This window comes from Neolamprologus brichardi, chromosome 7, assembly GCF_056152115.1.
Source record: "Neolamprologus brichardi isolate AB-2024 chromosome 7, ASM5615211v1, whole genome shotgun sequence".
Classification (NCBI taxonomy): Eukaryota; Metazoa; Chordata; class Actinopteri; order Cichliformes; family Cichlidae; genus Neolamprologus; species Neolamprologus brichardi.
The window spans coordinates 11,285,518-11,299,415 of NC_142110.1; the positions used below are offsets into that span (position 1 = coordinate 11,285,518).

At 40.9% G+C, this 13,898-nt stretch overlaps 1 protein-coding gene across 2 annotated transcripts in view; it reads left to right on the forward strand.

Moving 5' to 3' along the window:
* iqsec3b (IQ motif and Sec7 domain ArfGEF 3b) overlaps positions 1 to 12,722 on the forward strand; it is a 34,704-nt gene extending 21,982 nt beyond the window's left edge. The window contains exons 8-15 of one of the 2 annotated variants that reach the window (XM_006789398.2): positions 2,150 to 2,316; positions 4,307 to 4,446; positions 4,619 to 4,750; positions 4,859 to 4,958; positions 5,566 to 5,724; positions 5,813 to 5,905; positions 7,403 to 7,446; positions 8,425 to 12,722. In XM_006789398.2, the coding sequence (XP_006789461.2) occupies positions 2,150 to 2,316; positions 4,307 to 4,446; positions 4,619 to 4,750; positions 4,859 to 4,958; positions 5,566 to 5,724; positions 5,813 to 5,905; positions 7,403 to 7,446; positions 8,425 to 8,844 (1,255 nt within the window). In that variant the 3' untranslated portion in view covers positions 8,845 to 12,722. The remainder of the gene's footprint in view (positions 1 to 2,149; positions 2,317 to 4,306; positions 4,447 to 4,618; positions 4,751 to 4,858; positions 4,959 to 5,565; positions 5,725 to 5,812; positions 5,906 to 7,402; positions 7,447 to 8,424) is intronic. The other variant, XM_006789399.2, reaches the window with a different exon arrangement.
* Positions 12,723 to 13,898: the final 1,176 nt, after the last annotated feature.

A 13,898-nucleotide genomic window follows, 5' to 3' on the forward strand; every position in this document is an offset into this window, starting at 1 on the left:
TTCTTAGCTATATTGCACTGTCAAATGTCTCTGCTGTCCTGTCTTTCATATATGGTGGAGTGACGGCTTCACATTTGAGCTAAAGTTAATTAGTGAGATTAGAAAGAGAATTATCTACCTTCAAATTACAGCAGGAACCTACTGTCTTTATAACTAGATCAGTGTGTAAGCTTCTCTCTTAAAGATGTCCGGATTTTTTATATAGCATGAACTCACCAATCAGTTGTGTGTGTGTGTGTGTGTGTGTGTGTGTGTGTGTGTGTGTGTGTGTGTGTGTGTGTGTGTGTGTGTGTGTGTGTGTGTGTGTGTGTGTGTGTGTGTGTGTTTGTGTGTTAGCGTGTGTGTGTAAATAACTGTGCCAAAGTCTCAAGCCACCTTTTCCTTCTTCATATTTTGCTGCCAGGGAACCCAACCGCTTTTACATTTTTTTAAAGTGGTCTCGAGCTAGTCAATAGTTCCCCAGGTTTTTGAAGGTCTTTCAGAGTTTTTCTTTGAATATGAGTACTGCTTTGTCACTCATTTTCAGTGCAGTCCTTGTAAATGACCACTTTCATTTCCAGTCATTAAGCCATAAAAATGCACATTCTTCACATCACAGGTAACCTATCAAAGAACCCATTGATCAGTCTACAGCAACTGAACACTATCTGAAAGTTGTTTTTCCAGGAAATAGGAAAAATTCAGAAAAGAACTGACACAAGCCCTGAGCGGTGAATCTGACTGCTGAGCATCATCAGAAATGGTCTCAGTGAAAGGGTGGCTGTCAAGAAGCCATTCTTAAGGAAGGGAAACAGGAAGAAAAGTTTGAGGTGTGGCAAATTACCCAAGAACTGGACTGAAAATCAGTGGCTGCTGGCCTTGTAGAGTGATGAATCCAAATTTGACATTTGGTTCAAATTATTGTTAATTATACAGAGGTCAGGAGAGCGATACTACAGTGAGTGTCTACAGTCATCTGTAAAACATGGTGGAGGCTCTGTCATGGTTTGTTTAGGATCTTCTAAAACTTGATGAAATTATAAACATAGAAAAGTACAATTAGATTTTCATCCACCGTAAAATACCGTCTGGAAAGCATCTGATAGACAACGTCTGCTTTTCAGCCTGGCAGTGTTTCCACTTTCAATGCAATAAAAACATACCTGTGTAGAAAAACACAACATGTAACACTACCAGTCATGAATTAACAGCCTGCCCAGAGTGTGGTTCTCAACATTACTAAAGCAGTGTGGGATCATCTTGACAGAGAACAAAACAAGAGGCAGACAAAATCTAAAGAAGAGCTTTGACTATCCTTCAAGAAGCATGAAGTACTAATTTTGAAGACTACTTAAAGAAATTACAAGAAAGCTTGCCAAAGAGAGTGCGGCAATTTTGAAGAATAAAGGCGATTATTCTAAATATTGACCTTCAAGCTTGTCAGAAACCCTGTTTTTGAATCATGTGCTGTTTTTGCATTCGTGCTTGCCCATTTCACCTACACATATTTCCCATTTTCTTTGCACCAAAAGAAGAAATGAGGGGTGGCTCAAGACTTTTGCACAGCACCGTATTTGTAAGAAATCCACATACGCAAATATATAAACGCAGAGCATATATTTCTTATGTTGTTTGTTAATTTTACACTTGACGAGTGCACGATAGGCTCACCAAATCAAAACTCCATGCATCGTATTACATTGCATGAATGCAAGTTAAAAAATAGCCATGACAGGACTTTGACGTCATGCTGCATGAATATTATCCATGTGTATGTAATAAACTGGCATCTGAGTGTGATTTCACGTCATCATCATCATCATCTTGTTTTTTCATTTAGTTTTTCCATGTATTTCTGTGCTGCTAGGACATTTTTAACACACTGCAGTGAACACAAGTATTAAAATCTGGTATTACATTTTTGTGATGTTTTTGTTACGACAACAAAATTGTGGTGTCTTGCAAACACACAGCAATGCCAAAAATTCACCTCAATCTATCCTGTCAAAAGAAATAATACTCCTCAGGATTCTGTCTGGCTAATAAACAGGATTTCAGCATTGTTGCGTCAGCAATGCTTAATATTTTCTGCTTTCAAAAACATAACAGAGAAGTGTGTGACCTCCACTGAAAAAAATATTAAAATATAACTCCTTTTTGTTCTCCACAGTCAGAGGTACTGTATGTGTAATCCTGACGTGGTGCAGCAGTTTCACAATCCAGACACCATATTCATTCTGGCCTTTGCTGTCGTCCTCCTCAACACTGACATGTACTCGCCCAACATCAAACCCCAGCGAAAAATGGGCCTCGATGACTTCATACGCAACCTAAGAGGTAAGAATGTGCTCGAACTGCGAGGCAGAGAGTATTTTTCTACAGGTTTTACTCTACGTGGCATGCGAGAGCTAACTGTCCCTGTGGGCAGAGCTAGCATAATGAGCTGCAGACATGTTTCAACATTTATAGCAAGTGGTTTTATCAGAAGGGCACGAGCACTGGTTATAAATAGTAAACTTGTTTATACATACGTGCCCCTCTACTGTAGATCACTCACAGTGGATTGGTGTGGTGGAAAGAATGATGGTGAAGATGAAAAAGAGGGCAGATGGCAGGGGAAGTCAAAATTTTACAGCAGGCACTCTCTTATCGACCTCACTTCAACCTCACTATCAGGCCCGTGAGTGACAGCTTCTTGAACTGAAGTAAATTACTCAAAGAGGCTGTGGTTGGCTGCCTATGCTCGGTACCATCAAGGAAACCATCATCAGTGCAGGAAGAGATTCCTGATATCCCTGACTCGGAGCGCTGCCCCAGAGGCCGTGGCGGCGGCCCATTTAATTGAGGCTCACTTAGCGTGAGATTTAATGATTTGAGCTTGGTTTTCCAGAAGCAACTCATCGCTCCAGCTGAGCTTCCCATAGCTCTGAATGTTCTCTCCATCCATTCAGCAGATACATATATTAACGGCAACGACGGCCTAAGGAAAAAGGATTTCACTGTTATTTGTGCCTTTAGTTAACAGGAAAATCTATTTCTCAGTCATTATATATTTTTTCTTCATATTATCTTCTACAGCTGAGTGTGCTGCTCCACAGTGATAGTGGAACAACTGCCGGGATACAATGTCAGCACACACACTGCGATAACGGCACATTTTCTGATTTCACAGCTTCATATCCTACAAAGGAATAAAACTAATTTGGCATTAAAATGTTGGGTAAAAGTGATACAGCCACACAGTTTGAAATTCAGATTGTTAAGTTTACACTCAATCTCAAGACACCCATTAACTTCCTCTGTGTTTTTTTTCCCTCTAATACTTCCATTAATTTTCACATTAGAATGAGTCACAGTCAAGTCTGTGAGTAATTAAAACTTTTGAGATGCTTATTTAATTTCCAGCCTAAAGAACTGTTATCTGGTATCTGATTTCAAGTATTGACTTCACTGAAATCAACCCAAAAATCAAAAAGTGGATTTTTTTCCCCATTCTCTGACCTTCTCTGTGCCCTTGATACTATTCCTGCGTTATCTCCTCTCGTACCATTTGTGGATATCTCCTCTTCAATCTGGATATCAAAGGTGACGTCACCTTTCTAATGTAATTTATTTTGTCACATTGACCAAGGACAATGTTCAGTTTCGCAGGAATAAACAAGGACTGTGTATATATTGTTTTAAACTAAGGCCTTGAATTTACAAATGTGCACAGCTGCATGCACAGTGCATGCAACAGTCAATAACTGTTGCAACGGTGGTGAGATGTTTTACATATGATGTAAGTGTGCAAAAAAAGGGGGTATAGAATGCCCAAATTAACCCTTTCATACATGAGTTATGACAACCTCAGTGACGGTTTTTTCTTAAGTATTTTTATTCATCTTTAGGCACGAAAAAAGATTTTTGAACTTCATTTTTTAAACGTGTAATTTTCACAGAGTTTTTTTTACACATCCACTTAGTCAGCCCACTGGGTGACCAGTGGGTGGCAGGGTATGGAATGACACATCAGTGTCCAATGTGGTGGTTTATGTGCAAGCATACCATAAGCATTGATACAAAAACAAGAAAACAGCCTTTGAATAGCTGTCCACTGTAGTGGCCACAATGCATGAAAGGGTTATATATTCATCTTTGGCCACCACATAATCCAAACAACAAGTAAAGACAGTTTATAATAAAGACAGGTTATAATTTAGTCAAATTTGATGTTGTGTCTGAATCTGTTTTGCTGGTGGTGGTTGTGGTGGGAGGGGTTAAACCTATCTGTTAAAATGTGTATGGTGGCTACTCATGCATTGCATGAACCCTTCATTTCTTTCAGGTGTGGATGATGGTGCGGACATCCCCAGAGAGATGGTTGCAGGTATTTATGAAAGGATCCAGCAGAGAGAGCTCCGCTCAAATGAAGACCATGTCACCTATGTGAGCCGTGTGGAGCAGTCAATCATGGGCCTAAAAACTGTGAGTAATAGCCGCGTTTTTGTGCAAGTCCTGCATTTCCTTTTGTCTTTCGAGAGAGCTGTCTGCCCTTTTTTTTGTACAATCTTCTTTATCTTATATCACGGATTATTTTGCTGCAGCCCATCCCCTGCTCTGTGCTAGCTGTCATCTTCATCTCTTTAACCTTGTCCAGATTCTCGCCGTGCCCCACAGACGTCTAGTGTGCTGCTGTCGTCTGTTCGAGGTGCCTGATGCCAACAAACCTCACAAACAGAAACTGTCTCAGCTCCAGAGAGAGGTCTTCCTTTTCAATGACCTACTGTTGGTAAGATTTTAACATTTAAAAACCATTAAAAAGCACTAGAAACCATTTCAGAACATGCAGTATGTGCCCAAATGCAACCGACCATATTTCCGTGTTGTATGTCTCTAGATCCTGAAGCTATGTCCCAAGAAGAAAAGCTCTGCTTCATACACCTTCTGTAAAGCTATGGGTCTCCTAGGAATGCAGTTTCACCTCTTCAGCAATGAATGTAAGCTGCCATTTTACACTGCAGCAATTTATTGCCAGTGCAGTTTCACCCTGTGCTGAAAAATGCTGAGCCATCCACAGCACCGTTGTCTGTCAATGTCAGTGTCAGGATCCATACTTTAAGGAACTGCCAAGCACTCACCAGTATACCAGTGTTAACACGCTGTTGTCAGTGTTACAGCAGATATCCTGAAGGATATATTTTTATTCTTTTTAAGATTTAGTCTTTTTAAGTTTTTAAAGAAAGAGTATTTTGCTTGTACATTCATCAAGATGTTGTCTATGTTCTACAAGAGCATCTTACTGTCAATCTCTTATGTGTGCTGTCAATCTTCTATCAACATTTGAGTCCTTGGGTGCATCATCGAGTAAGGTTTGTGAACTTGGTGAAGCTCTGAGAATCTATAAATACAAATAATTCACTAAATCCATCTGGAAAGATAATAGAAAAGGTGTGTGAACTGAGAGAGCTTATGGGTTACTGGAAGGAAGAAAGAAAGGCTGAGGTTATCTGTATTAGGTATTGATTATTGGATTATCCATTCGTTTTTCCAGTCACAGTTATGGCAAAAGCACTTCTGTTTCTCTTTGTTGGGGTTTCTCATCAGACTATGCCCATGGTGTCACCATGATGAGCCCGTTTACTTCAGAGAAGAAGCAGCTGGTGAGTTTCTGCTCTCCAAGTGGAGAGGAGCTCAGGAAGTTTGCGGAAGAGCTCAGAGAGTCAATCGCAGAGGTCAACGAGATGGAACAGATTCACATCCAGTGTAAGGAGGAAAATCCTCAAAATCTATGTAAACAAATACTGATCAACCTGTGTACGGCTCACTGAACTTTCCCTTTCTCATGCTGCAGGGGAACTGGAGAGGCAACAAGGCATCCAGCCACATGGCTTACACACTAACGGTGGGCAAATGGATGCACATACAGGACACGGCTCTCCCTCAGGTGCTGGTTTTGCTTGTGCAGCATAACACAGAATACATTACTCATAATAATGCAAACATTGCTCAGGGGAATATAGGAAATAGAACAAGTTCTTGGAGAAAAGGTACATGAAAAAGCTGGAAAAGACGCTGGTGAGAAAGCCATCACTGTCACTTTTGAAATATTAAAGAAAGACAGAGAAATAGCTTCAAAAAGATTGTCCGATTGTCATTTTTACATTGTACACAGGTGTTAGAGACTTTCAGATCTGATACAGTCTCTAATTCAATAAATAATCATGATACACAATCCTTTTTCAGAGAGAGGATGGATACCAATGTCATATGTTAATAATGAGGCTAGAATGCCAATTACAGTTGTGGAAAAAAAATTTCAGATGATCTGCAGTCATATGAAAAACCTAGTGCACCCCACAATTCATTATCTTGAAGAATTACATTTTATATGTAATACAATATGTTGAAGTTATGTGTTATCTGCAGTCTGGAATTTGACTGGGTTAGCCAATGTGTTGTAGATTTGCTGACGTGCTTTCTTTTGCATGTCCCAGTTTTGGCTGTTGGAGAGATGGCCTCATAGCAACTCTAGAAACTTTGGTATACAGAGAAGTTCATGCTTTACTCAGTGACGGCAAGGTCCCAGGTCCTGTGGCTGCAAAACAAGCCCACATCATAACATGTCCACTGCTGAGATTGAGCACAAATGCCTCAGACGTGCCTGTGTGGGTCATTTGTGCTGATACGGTGTGTTTGGATATAACCAAACGTGGCCAAACACCTCCACTGTGATCTCATTTGTTCAAATGACACTGTCCCAGAGGTTTGGGGATTTTTTTAGATTTAACTTTGAAAACCTAAGCTTTTCGGCCAGGTTCTTTTTAGAGAGAAGAGGCTGTCTTATGGCAACTCCCCCAAACAAGCCATATACATTCAGTCTTTTTCTAATTGTACTGTCATGAACTTTAACATTTATCATACTAACTGAGGCCTGTAGAGTCTGAGATGCAACTCTTGAGTTTTTTGCCGTTTCTCTGACCATTGCACGGTCTGATCCTTGAGTGTCTCTGTGGCATTGTGTTAACACACACCTGAATGCTCTAGACCAGCAAACTTAAAAACATCTGTTTTTATAGAGGTGCTCACACTTGCTAATGATCAGTTAATCAAGTGTATGTTTGATTAGCAGCACCTGGATGCCATTTACACTCTTAATTCCAGTGTAAGCAATAAGGGTGTACTTGGTTTTACTATATATTAATTTAATTGCCCTATTAAATTAATTAATTGCACTGTTTAAATAGCCAGACTGACTGACTAAAACACTGCCCACCAGCACAGATGGATATTTAAGTATTTAGTTATGAGAAAACTGTAGTTTTAAAATATGAAAACATGACATGTTCAGTTGATTCTGTGCAAAATGTATTTTGAGAGTCTGTTTCTGACATTTTCGAAATTCTGTATGTGAAGCTGAAATCTGCCTGTTTTCCCCCCACAGGCCAGGATGCGTACGATAAAACCGGCAACAACAACACAGTAGAGGTGAGTGCCAAAGCTGCTCTTGTCTCCCTCAGGTAAGTATCTGCGTCTGCAGCTCTGTGGGTGTGGTTTTTATATGTGTGTGTGTGCGTGTGTGTGGTTGGACAAGGGTTGTGCCTCATCCTGACAAGAAAGTGTGCTTTATGCTTTGCTTTACAAGAGCTCCACCTGAGGCACATCCTGACTATGCAGCCATAGATACAAAGGATGCTGAGAGGACTCTGGTGTAGTGGTGCTACAAACTGTCTCTCACTGTGCCTCATGAGTAGATGAGCAGCCACTCTACTCGCTATATAGCATTCCCTCTCTCATCAATTGCTGCTTGCCAGCCTTACTGTATAAGCCACTGCAAGCCACCATAAGCCTGGCTGGCTCCAAGAATACATCTACAAAGCCAGATAAGCTTGATACTGTTAAAGGTCTGTTGTGTGTGTGGGTAAGTGTGTGCATGTCTGTACAACCAGCCCTTCCTGTAAGTAGGCGAAGTGAAAGAAGATGTTTTCTCTGTTTTATTCCTTTGCCCGTACTCCCAGCCCCCTTCTCCTCCCTTTCAATCAGTCCCTTAGATTTGTAAGTCCCTGTGTTAGGGAGACACCACGCCCTCGGTGTCACCTCTTTCCTTGTCTGGCACTCCCTTATCTTTCAGCCTCTCAGTCTGCCACTCAATGACCACTCCCTGTGTCGCACTCCGACACTCATAAAATCCAAAGGGTTCCCGCCATAATTCCTTAAGAAAATCTCGTCTTACCCAGCAACCCTCTTCTCTTCCTAGGCTGGTGCGTGTAAATATGTGAACTCAATTTTAAATCATCGAAAGAGATGATCAAGAGAAAATGAGAGTGTGTGTTTTGCATGCGCTCGCTCTACATACTACCTAACTGCATGCCTGCATGCCCATGTGCGTAACACACCAGAGGGCTGCGTAGAGGCTGCGTTCAGGCTGGTAACTCCTCATGCGTTCTCTGACTGTTCCTAAACTAGGTGTCAATTCACAACAGGCTGCAGACCTATCAGCTGAGCCAGCCCAGCATTGAGTCAACGCCACTGGCTCTGGCTGCGCCACCTGCCCTGCTCAGCCCAGTCCAGGCCGCAGATCTCCGCCCAGAAACACTCATCCAGTGCCAGCAGATTGTCAAGGTGATTGTCATGGACCAGAGCGGGCGAGGACGGATGGAGGCATTCCTCAGCCAAGGCCCGGCCACCCATCAGCTCATCCAGTCGGCCCTGTCAACACCTGCGCGTGTCAGAGAGGGAGATGGGCCTCAACCCCCTTTGCCGCCACCTCCTCCACCTTACAACCATCCCCACCAATTCTGTCCACCCGACTCACCCATGCCCCTTCACCACACCATGCCTCTTACCCGCAGGCGCAACTCCAGCGGCTCCCGCAGCATCGTTTAGGTCATCAGCTGCGTAACAAACTCCCCGCGCCAGACAAGATCCGCACACACACACTCAACAAACACATGCTGGAGCACAAGTCAGCTTACTTTGAATAGTAAGACAAAAGAAGTGCAAAAAAAAGTAAAGTAAAGATTATATTGTGTGACTTAAATGCATTCCTCAGAATTTATTTATAGTCTTAACTTGGCTGTGTGCTTTTTAAACATGGAGTAGCTTTGATGGTATTTCTGAAAGACTTTTCTTCTTTCTTTTCTCTTCAGCCTGTCACCTGGTAGCAGCTGTTGTTGTCTGTCTGGATTTCACGCTGTTGGGTGTATGGTGACTTAGCATTTTTAAATGTCGCCTATCCAACAAGTGTACGTGAGCTTGGAGTGTCAGAAAAAAACACCCTGAAAAGACATGACATATCTTTAAAAAAAAAAAGGGGGAAGATTCTGTTTTCTTTGAGGATATGATGTTCATGGCATCTTCCTGTTTTCAGTATTACCACACTCAGTGAGAGATCGTTTTGCAGCTAATCTAACTACTTTATACCATAATCATTTTCCTTCATCTCTGCATAATGTGAAGAAACAAGAGCACCAGCTTATTTGTTTCTCCATTTTCTAGGGAACTCATAATCAGTGTGCGTGAAAAAAGGCAAAGAAGATAAATTGCCGTACCGTCTCTACCACCTACGAGTTAGTGTAGTAAGCAAGGATGCTGCTACTAACTAAACTATCCTAAATTAATATCCTGACGACAATCATGATTCGGTGCTCCACTGTTGCATGATTTTCTAAAATTGAACAGATAGCAGATATTCTCACAGTATCTGTGGGCTGTGATTCTGAAGTTGTGCTCTCACACAGCTCAGGAAAGAGTCTGCTGCACTGCAACATGTAACACTTTATCTGCACCTCTGAGTTGTACTGAGGGGAGAATGCTTCTGTACTGTTTGTTCAGCCTGCTTACCGATGGGCAACAGGGAGCCAGGCTGGTAATTTATCCTAACCAAGGCTAAAAGAAGCCTTTCTCCTCCTGTCTATTTACTCCAAACAGGTTGCCTTGTGCATAGGGATGTTACCTTTGGATTTAGGGAAACTTAAAAAGAAAACGTCATCCAAAAATCAAATATCCATGTTTTTCTTATGCTTTGTAGTGCTGTTTTTACATCTAGATTTTTTTTTCTTCTGGTTTGAGTTGCTCAGTTGTGGACATGCCTGCCTTCTTTTGAATGTAATGGAGTTACTGTAGATAGCACTTGCCTTGCACTGCTAAAAGTGGAAAAAATGGCAGAAGGAAGCATCTATGACAAGAGGCGTAACCATGATAGGATGTAAATAATAGGTCCCAGTGCTGAGCTGTAATGTTTTGTACCTGAACACTTTTTTGGTTGGATGTACAACCCAATCTCCCCCCCAAAATTAATAAAAACATAATGCAACACTTCGCAGATCACACAATCCCATATGATTATCTACAATATAACATAGAAAACATACTAAATGTTCAAATTGAGGTAACCGCCCCCTGATAATGTAAAGGTAAGGAATTCAATGGCAGCAATCCATCTAAAAGAAATGTTGTGACATGGCCGTGTTTACCTCTGTGTCAGCAAAGCCGTGTTGTTGTAATATTTCTGCAGTTTAGTGCACCTGCTGTAGCACTGTCTTGTTGATAGACGTGGTGGTGTCCTATCCTCTTTAAACCAGAGGATGCAGCGTCACTGTGCCTTAGTCCATTTTAAATGATCCAGAGAAGACTACACATTTTCTAGATCATCTTCACATTATGGTTGTTTAACCTGCATTTGTGGATGGCAATTTGCGTTTACAGAGAGGGTTTTCTGGAAGTATTTGTGAGCCCATGCAGTGATATTTACTGTATGATAGAATCGTGCCTGTTTTCAAAGCGGTGCTGCGTGAAGGCCCATTGTGCTGTTAATGGCGAGATATTGACAATCTTTACAATTTTACATTAAGGAACAATATTCTGAAAGTGTTCCACAATTTGTAGATGTTGTTTTTTGCAGGTCGATGAACCTCTGCCATCTTTGCTTTTTAGAAACTCCGCCTCACTCAGATGCAATTTTCATGTCCAGCCATGTTACTGACCAATTAACCTTTATTTAGTATTATATTTACACGCTGTTCCTCCCCTTTTGTTGATCCCATCCTAACTTTTTTGAGATGGGTTGCTGCCATCAAATTATAAATAAGCGTAATATTGTTTCTAGAATAATAAAATATCTCAGATTAAACATTTGTTTACACGTTTTTTAATGTGCTTATGAGATTTTCAAATCACTGCATTGTGTTTTTATTGACATTTTACACATTGTCCAAACTTTCCTGGAGTTTGAGTTGTAGGCATCCATCCATTATTATATTCAGGATCAAGGGTGAGAGGCAGGGCACACCGCACAGGCAGCCAGTCCATTAAAGGGTGGACAGATTAAAACTGCTCACAACAAGATTTGAATCGAACCGAAGTGAATTTTTTATTTACTTATTTATTTATTTTTTGACAAATTGGATTTTGATTTCTAGAAATCACATTGCTACTAATTTTCTGATGTGTATTTTTTGGTGCTTTGAGCACCACAAGACAAAGTGCCATCTGCTACCATCATACTCAAGAGAAGGCTTAATTTCCTACAGCTATACCTCCAAAACTATATTAAAATGAAGTAAAATGCTCTACACAGGGTTGACCCAAATCACCTCACTAGACCACGTCTCCCCTCTCACCTATTTATATTCTCCTTACGCAATGAAAATATTATATAAGCAGACATGCACATGTGTACTGAATGTTAAATCAGGGGGAAAACTGAAGATGTCCGTGGAATAATAACTGATTTCCTCACGTGTCGTCTGTCTTGATGGTTTCGAGCCAGTTTGTACAGCACATCACGAATCATCCGACTGAGACATACCAAACACGTCTTGTACCTTTTTGCACCACAGAATATACTGGATATATTGTAAATAGATAATATAGATTTATTCTGAAAAAGTGATTGCTTTGCCCAGTGTGTGTATCTACGTATGTATTTGTACAGAGAAAATCTAGTTTAAAAGAAAAAAAGAATATTATAGTTATTATAGTTACTATTATTCACATTTAATATCGGGGGGAGTCCTATATGTGATAAGAGACAGAAAACAGGCAGCTTTTATAGAATGCTTGACATTATTACAGATCTACACTTGTCATTAAATTACCATGTCATGTTACTACAGGATTATTAAGAGATGGCTGCGTGTCATCTGTAAAGGTATGCAAAGGGCTATGCTGTATTGGTGAATACGTACAGTACACCACAAGTCACGCCACAAACACACACACACACACATACACGCACTAGCATAACAAACAGCTGCACATGTGATCACACAAACACGCAAACATGCACACGGCTGCCAAAGCAACAACAAATTTAAGCTTAGACTTACCTTTGAAACTGCTTGATTTCTCAAGTCAGTAACCCCACTTTGTTTACTGTAAACTCTGACTTGTACTATACCGCATGACATATTTTTATTTTTTGTTTGCTTTGTTTTTTTTCATTTACAGTACACAGGAGGAGTTTGAGTCTACGTTTTCGTTATTATTGTCAGGGCATGTTTGCTTTGTTGATGTCATTTTCTCCTTTCTCTCTCTTGCTCTACTCCCTCTCCCCCCTTCTCTTTTCTACCCTTACCCCTTGCCTTCTCCGTGGTTGTCATGGAGATGCACCAATCTGCATCCTCACTGTGGAGCACTGTCATTAATCTCTGCACCGTCACAATATTTCTATAAAGGAGATTTCTTAAAGATCAACATGTTTACTAAAAGAATTTCTAATTTTTCTGTTTGAAGAGAATGAAAGAATAAAGTAGTTTTTACTCTCAGTCTTGCGTCTCCACGGTGTCTGTGTATGAAGCACTCTCTGCCTTTCTAATGAATTAATTTGCAGCAGGTGTGCAGGGAGGATGGCGGAATGAAGGAGCTTATGGGAAATCAGTCTGACCGGTGTTTCGCTGTCATTCCACCACACCTGGTCTGAACTCATTCATTAGAGGTCCTTCCACCAAACCCCCTGCCCCCAAAGTAACACTGAATCTGAGGTGTCTGAATGTCATATGCGTCTGCTGTAGTGGTTCTCAAAGTTGGGTCCAATGACTTGTGCAGGTACCTGATCCATATGCACAAACCTGTCCATAAAATCTGCTCTAAATTGTACTGTAGTAATAAAAGACACATATCTACAGATGGGGACCATTTACAGAAATAATGCTATCATTTGGCCAATAGTAATCTCTTAAAAGCGTCGTTTTGCATTCCTCAGACACCATGGTTCATATTGACATGATATCATTGCATAGTCACTGCAGATTTGTCAGTTGAAGATCCATGATGAGAATCACCAAACCCCAAATGAGCTCTACAGGATTGAAATCTGATGACTGTGGAGGCCATCTGAGTACAGTGAACACATTGTCATTGTCAAGAAAGCAGTTTGAGATGATATGAGCTTTGTGACACACACATACACATGGTGCTCAGCTGATACTAAGAGGCTGAAAGTGTGCCAAGAAAATATCCCTCATACCATTACAAGACACCAGCTTGAGCTGTTGAAAACCAATGTTTTCAAGTTGTTTTTGCTAAATTTAAACTCTACAGCAGGTGAAGCGGATACTCATTAAACAAAGTATTTTCCAGTCTTCTATTGCCCAGTCTTTGTGAGCATGTGACCTCAGTTTCTGTTGCTGTAGCCTCAAGGCTTGACATCAAGATTTGACATGTGGTGCATTCACAGATGCTCCACAGCACACTTTGATTGTTAAGAGTGGCTATTTGAGTTACTGTTGCCTTTGTATCAGCTCAAATCACTCTGGTCCTTCTCCTGTACGCCTGGTAACAGCAAGGCCTTTTCTCCCAAAGAATTGCTGCTCAGTGGATATTTCTTCTTTTTCAGACCATCCTCTGCAAACCCACAGAGATGGGCTGTGCAGGAAAATTCAAGCAGATCAGCAGTTTTTATCAGAAAGGCCCGTCTGGCACCAACAATTATGCCATAT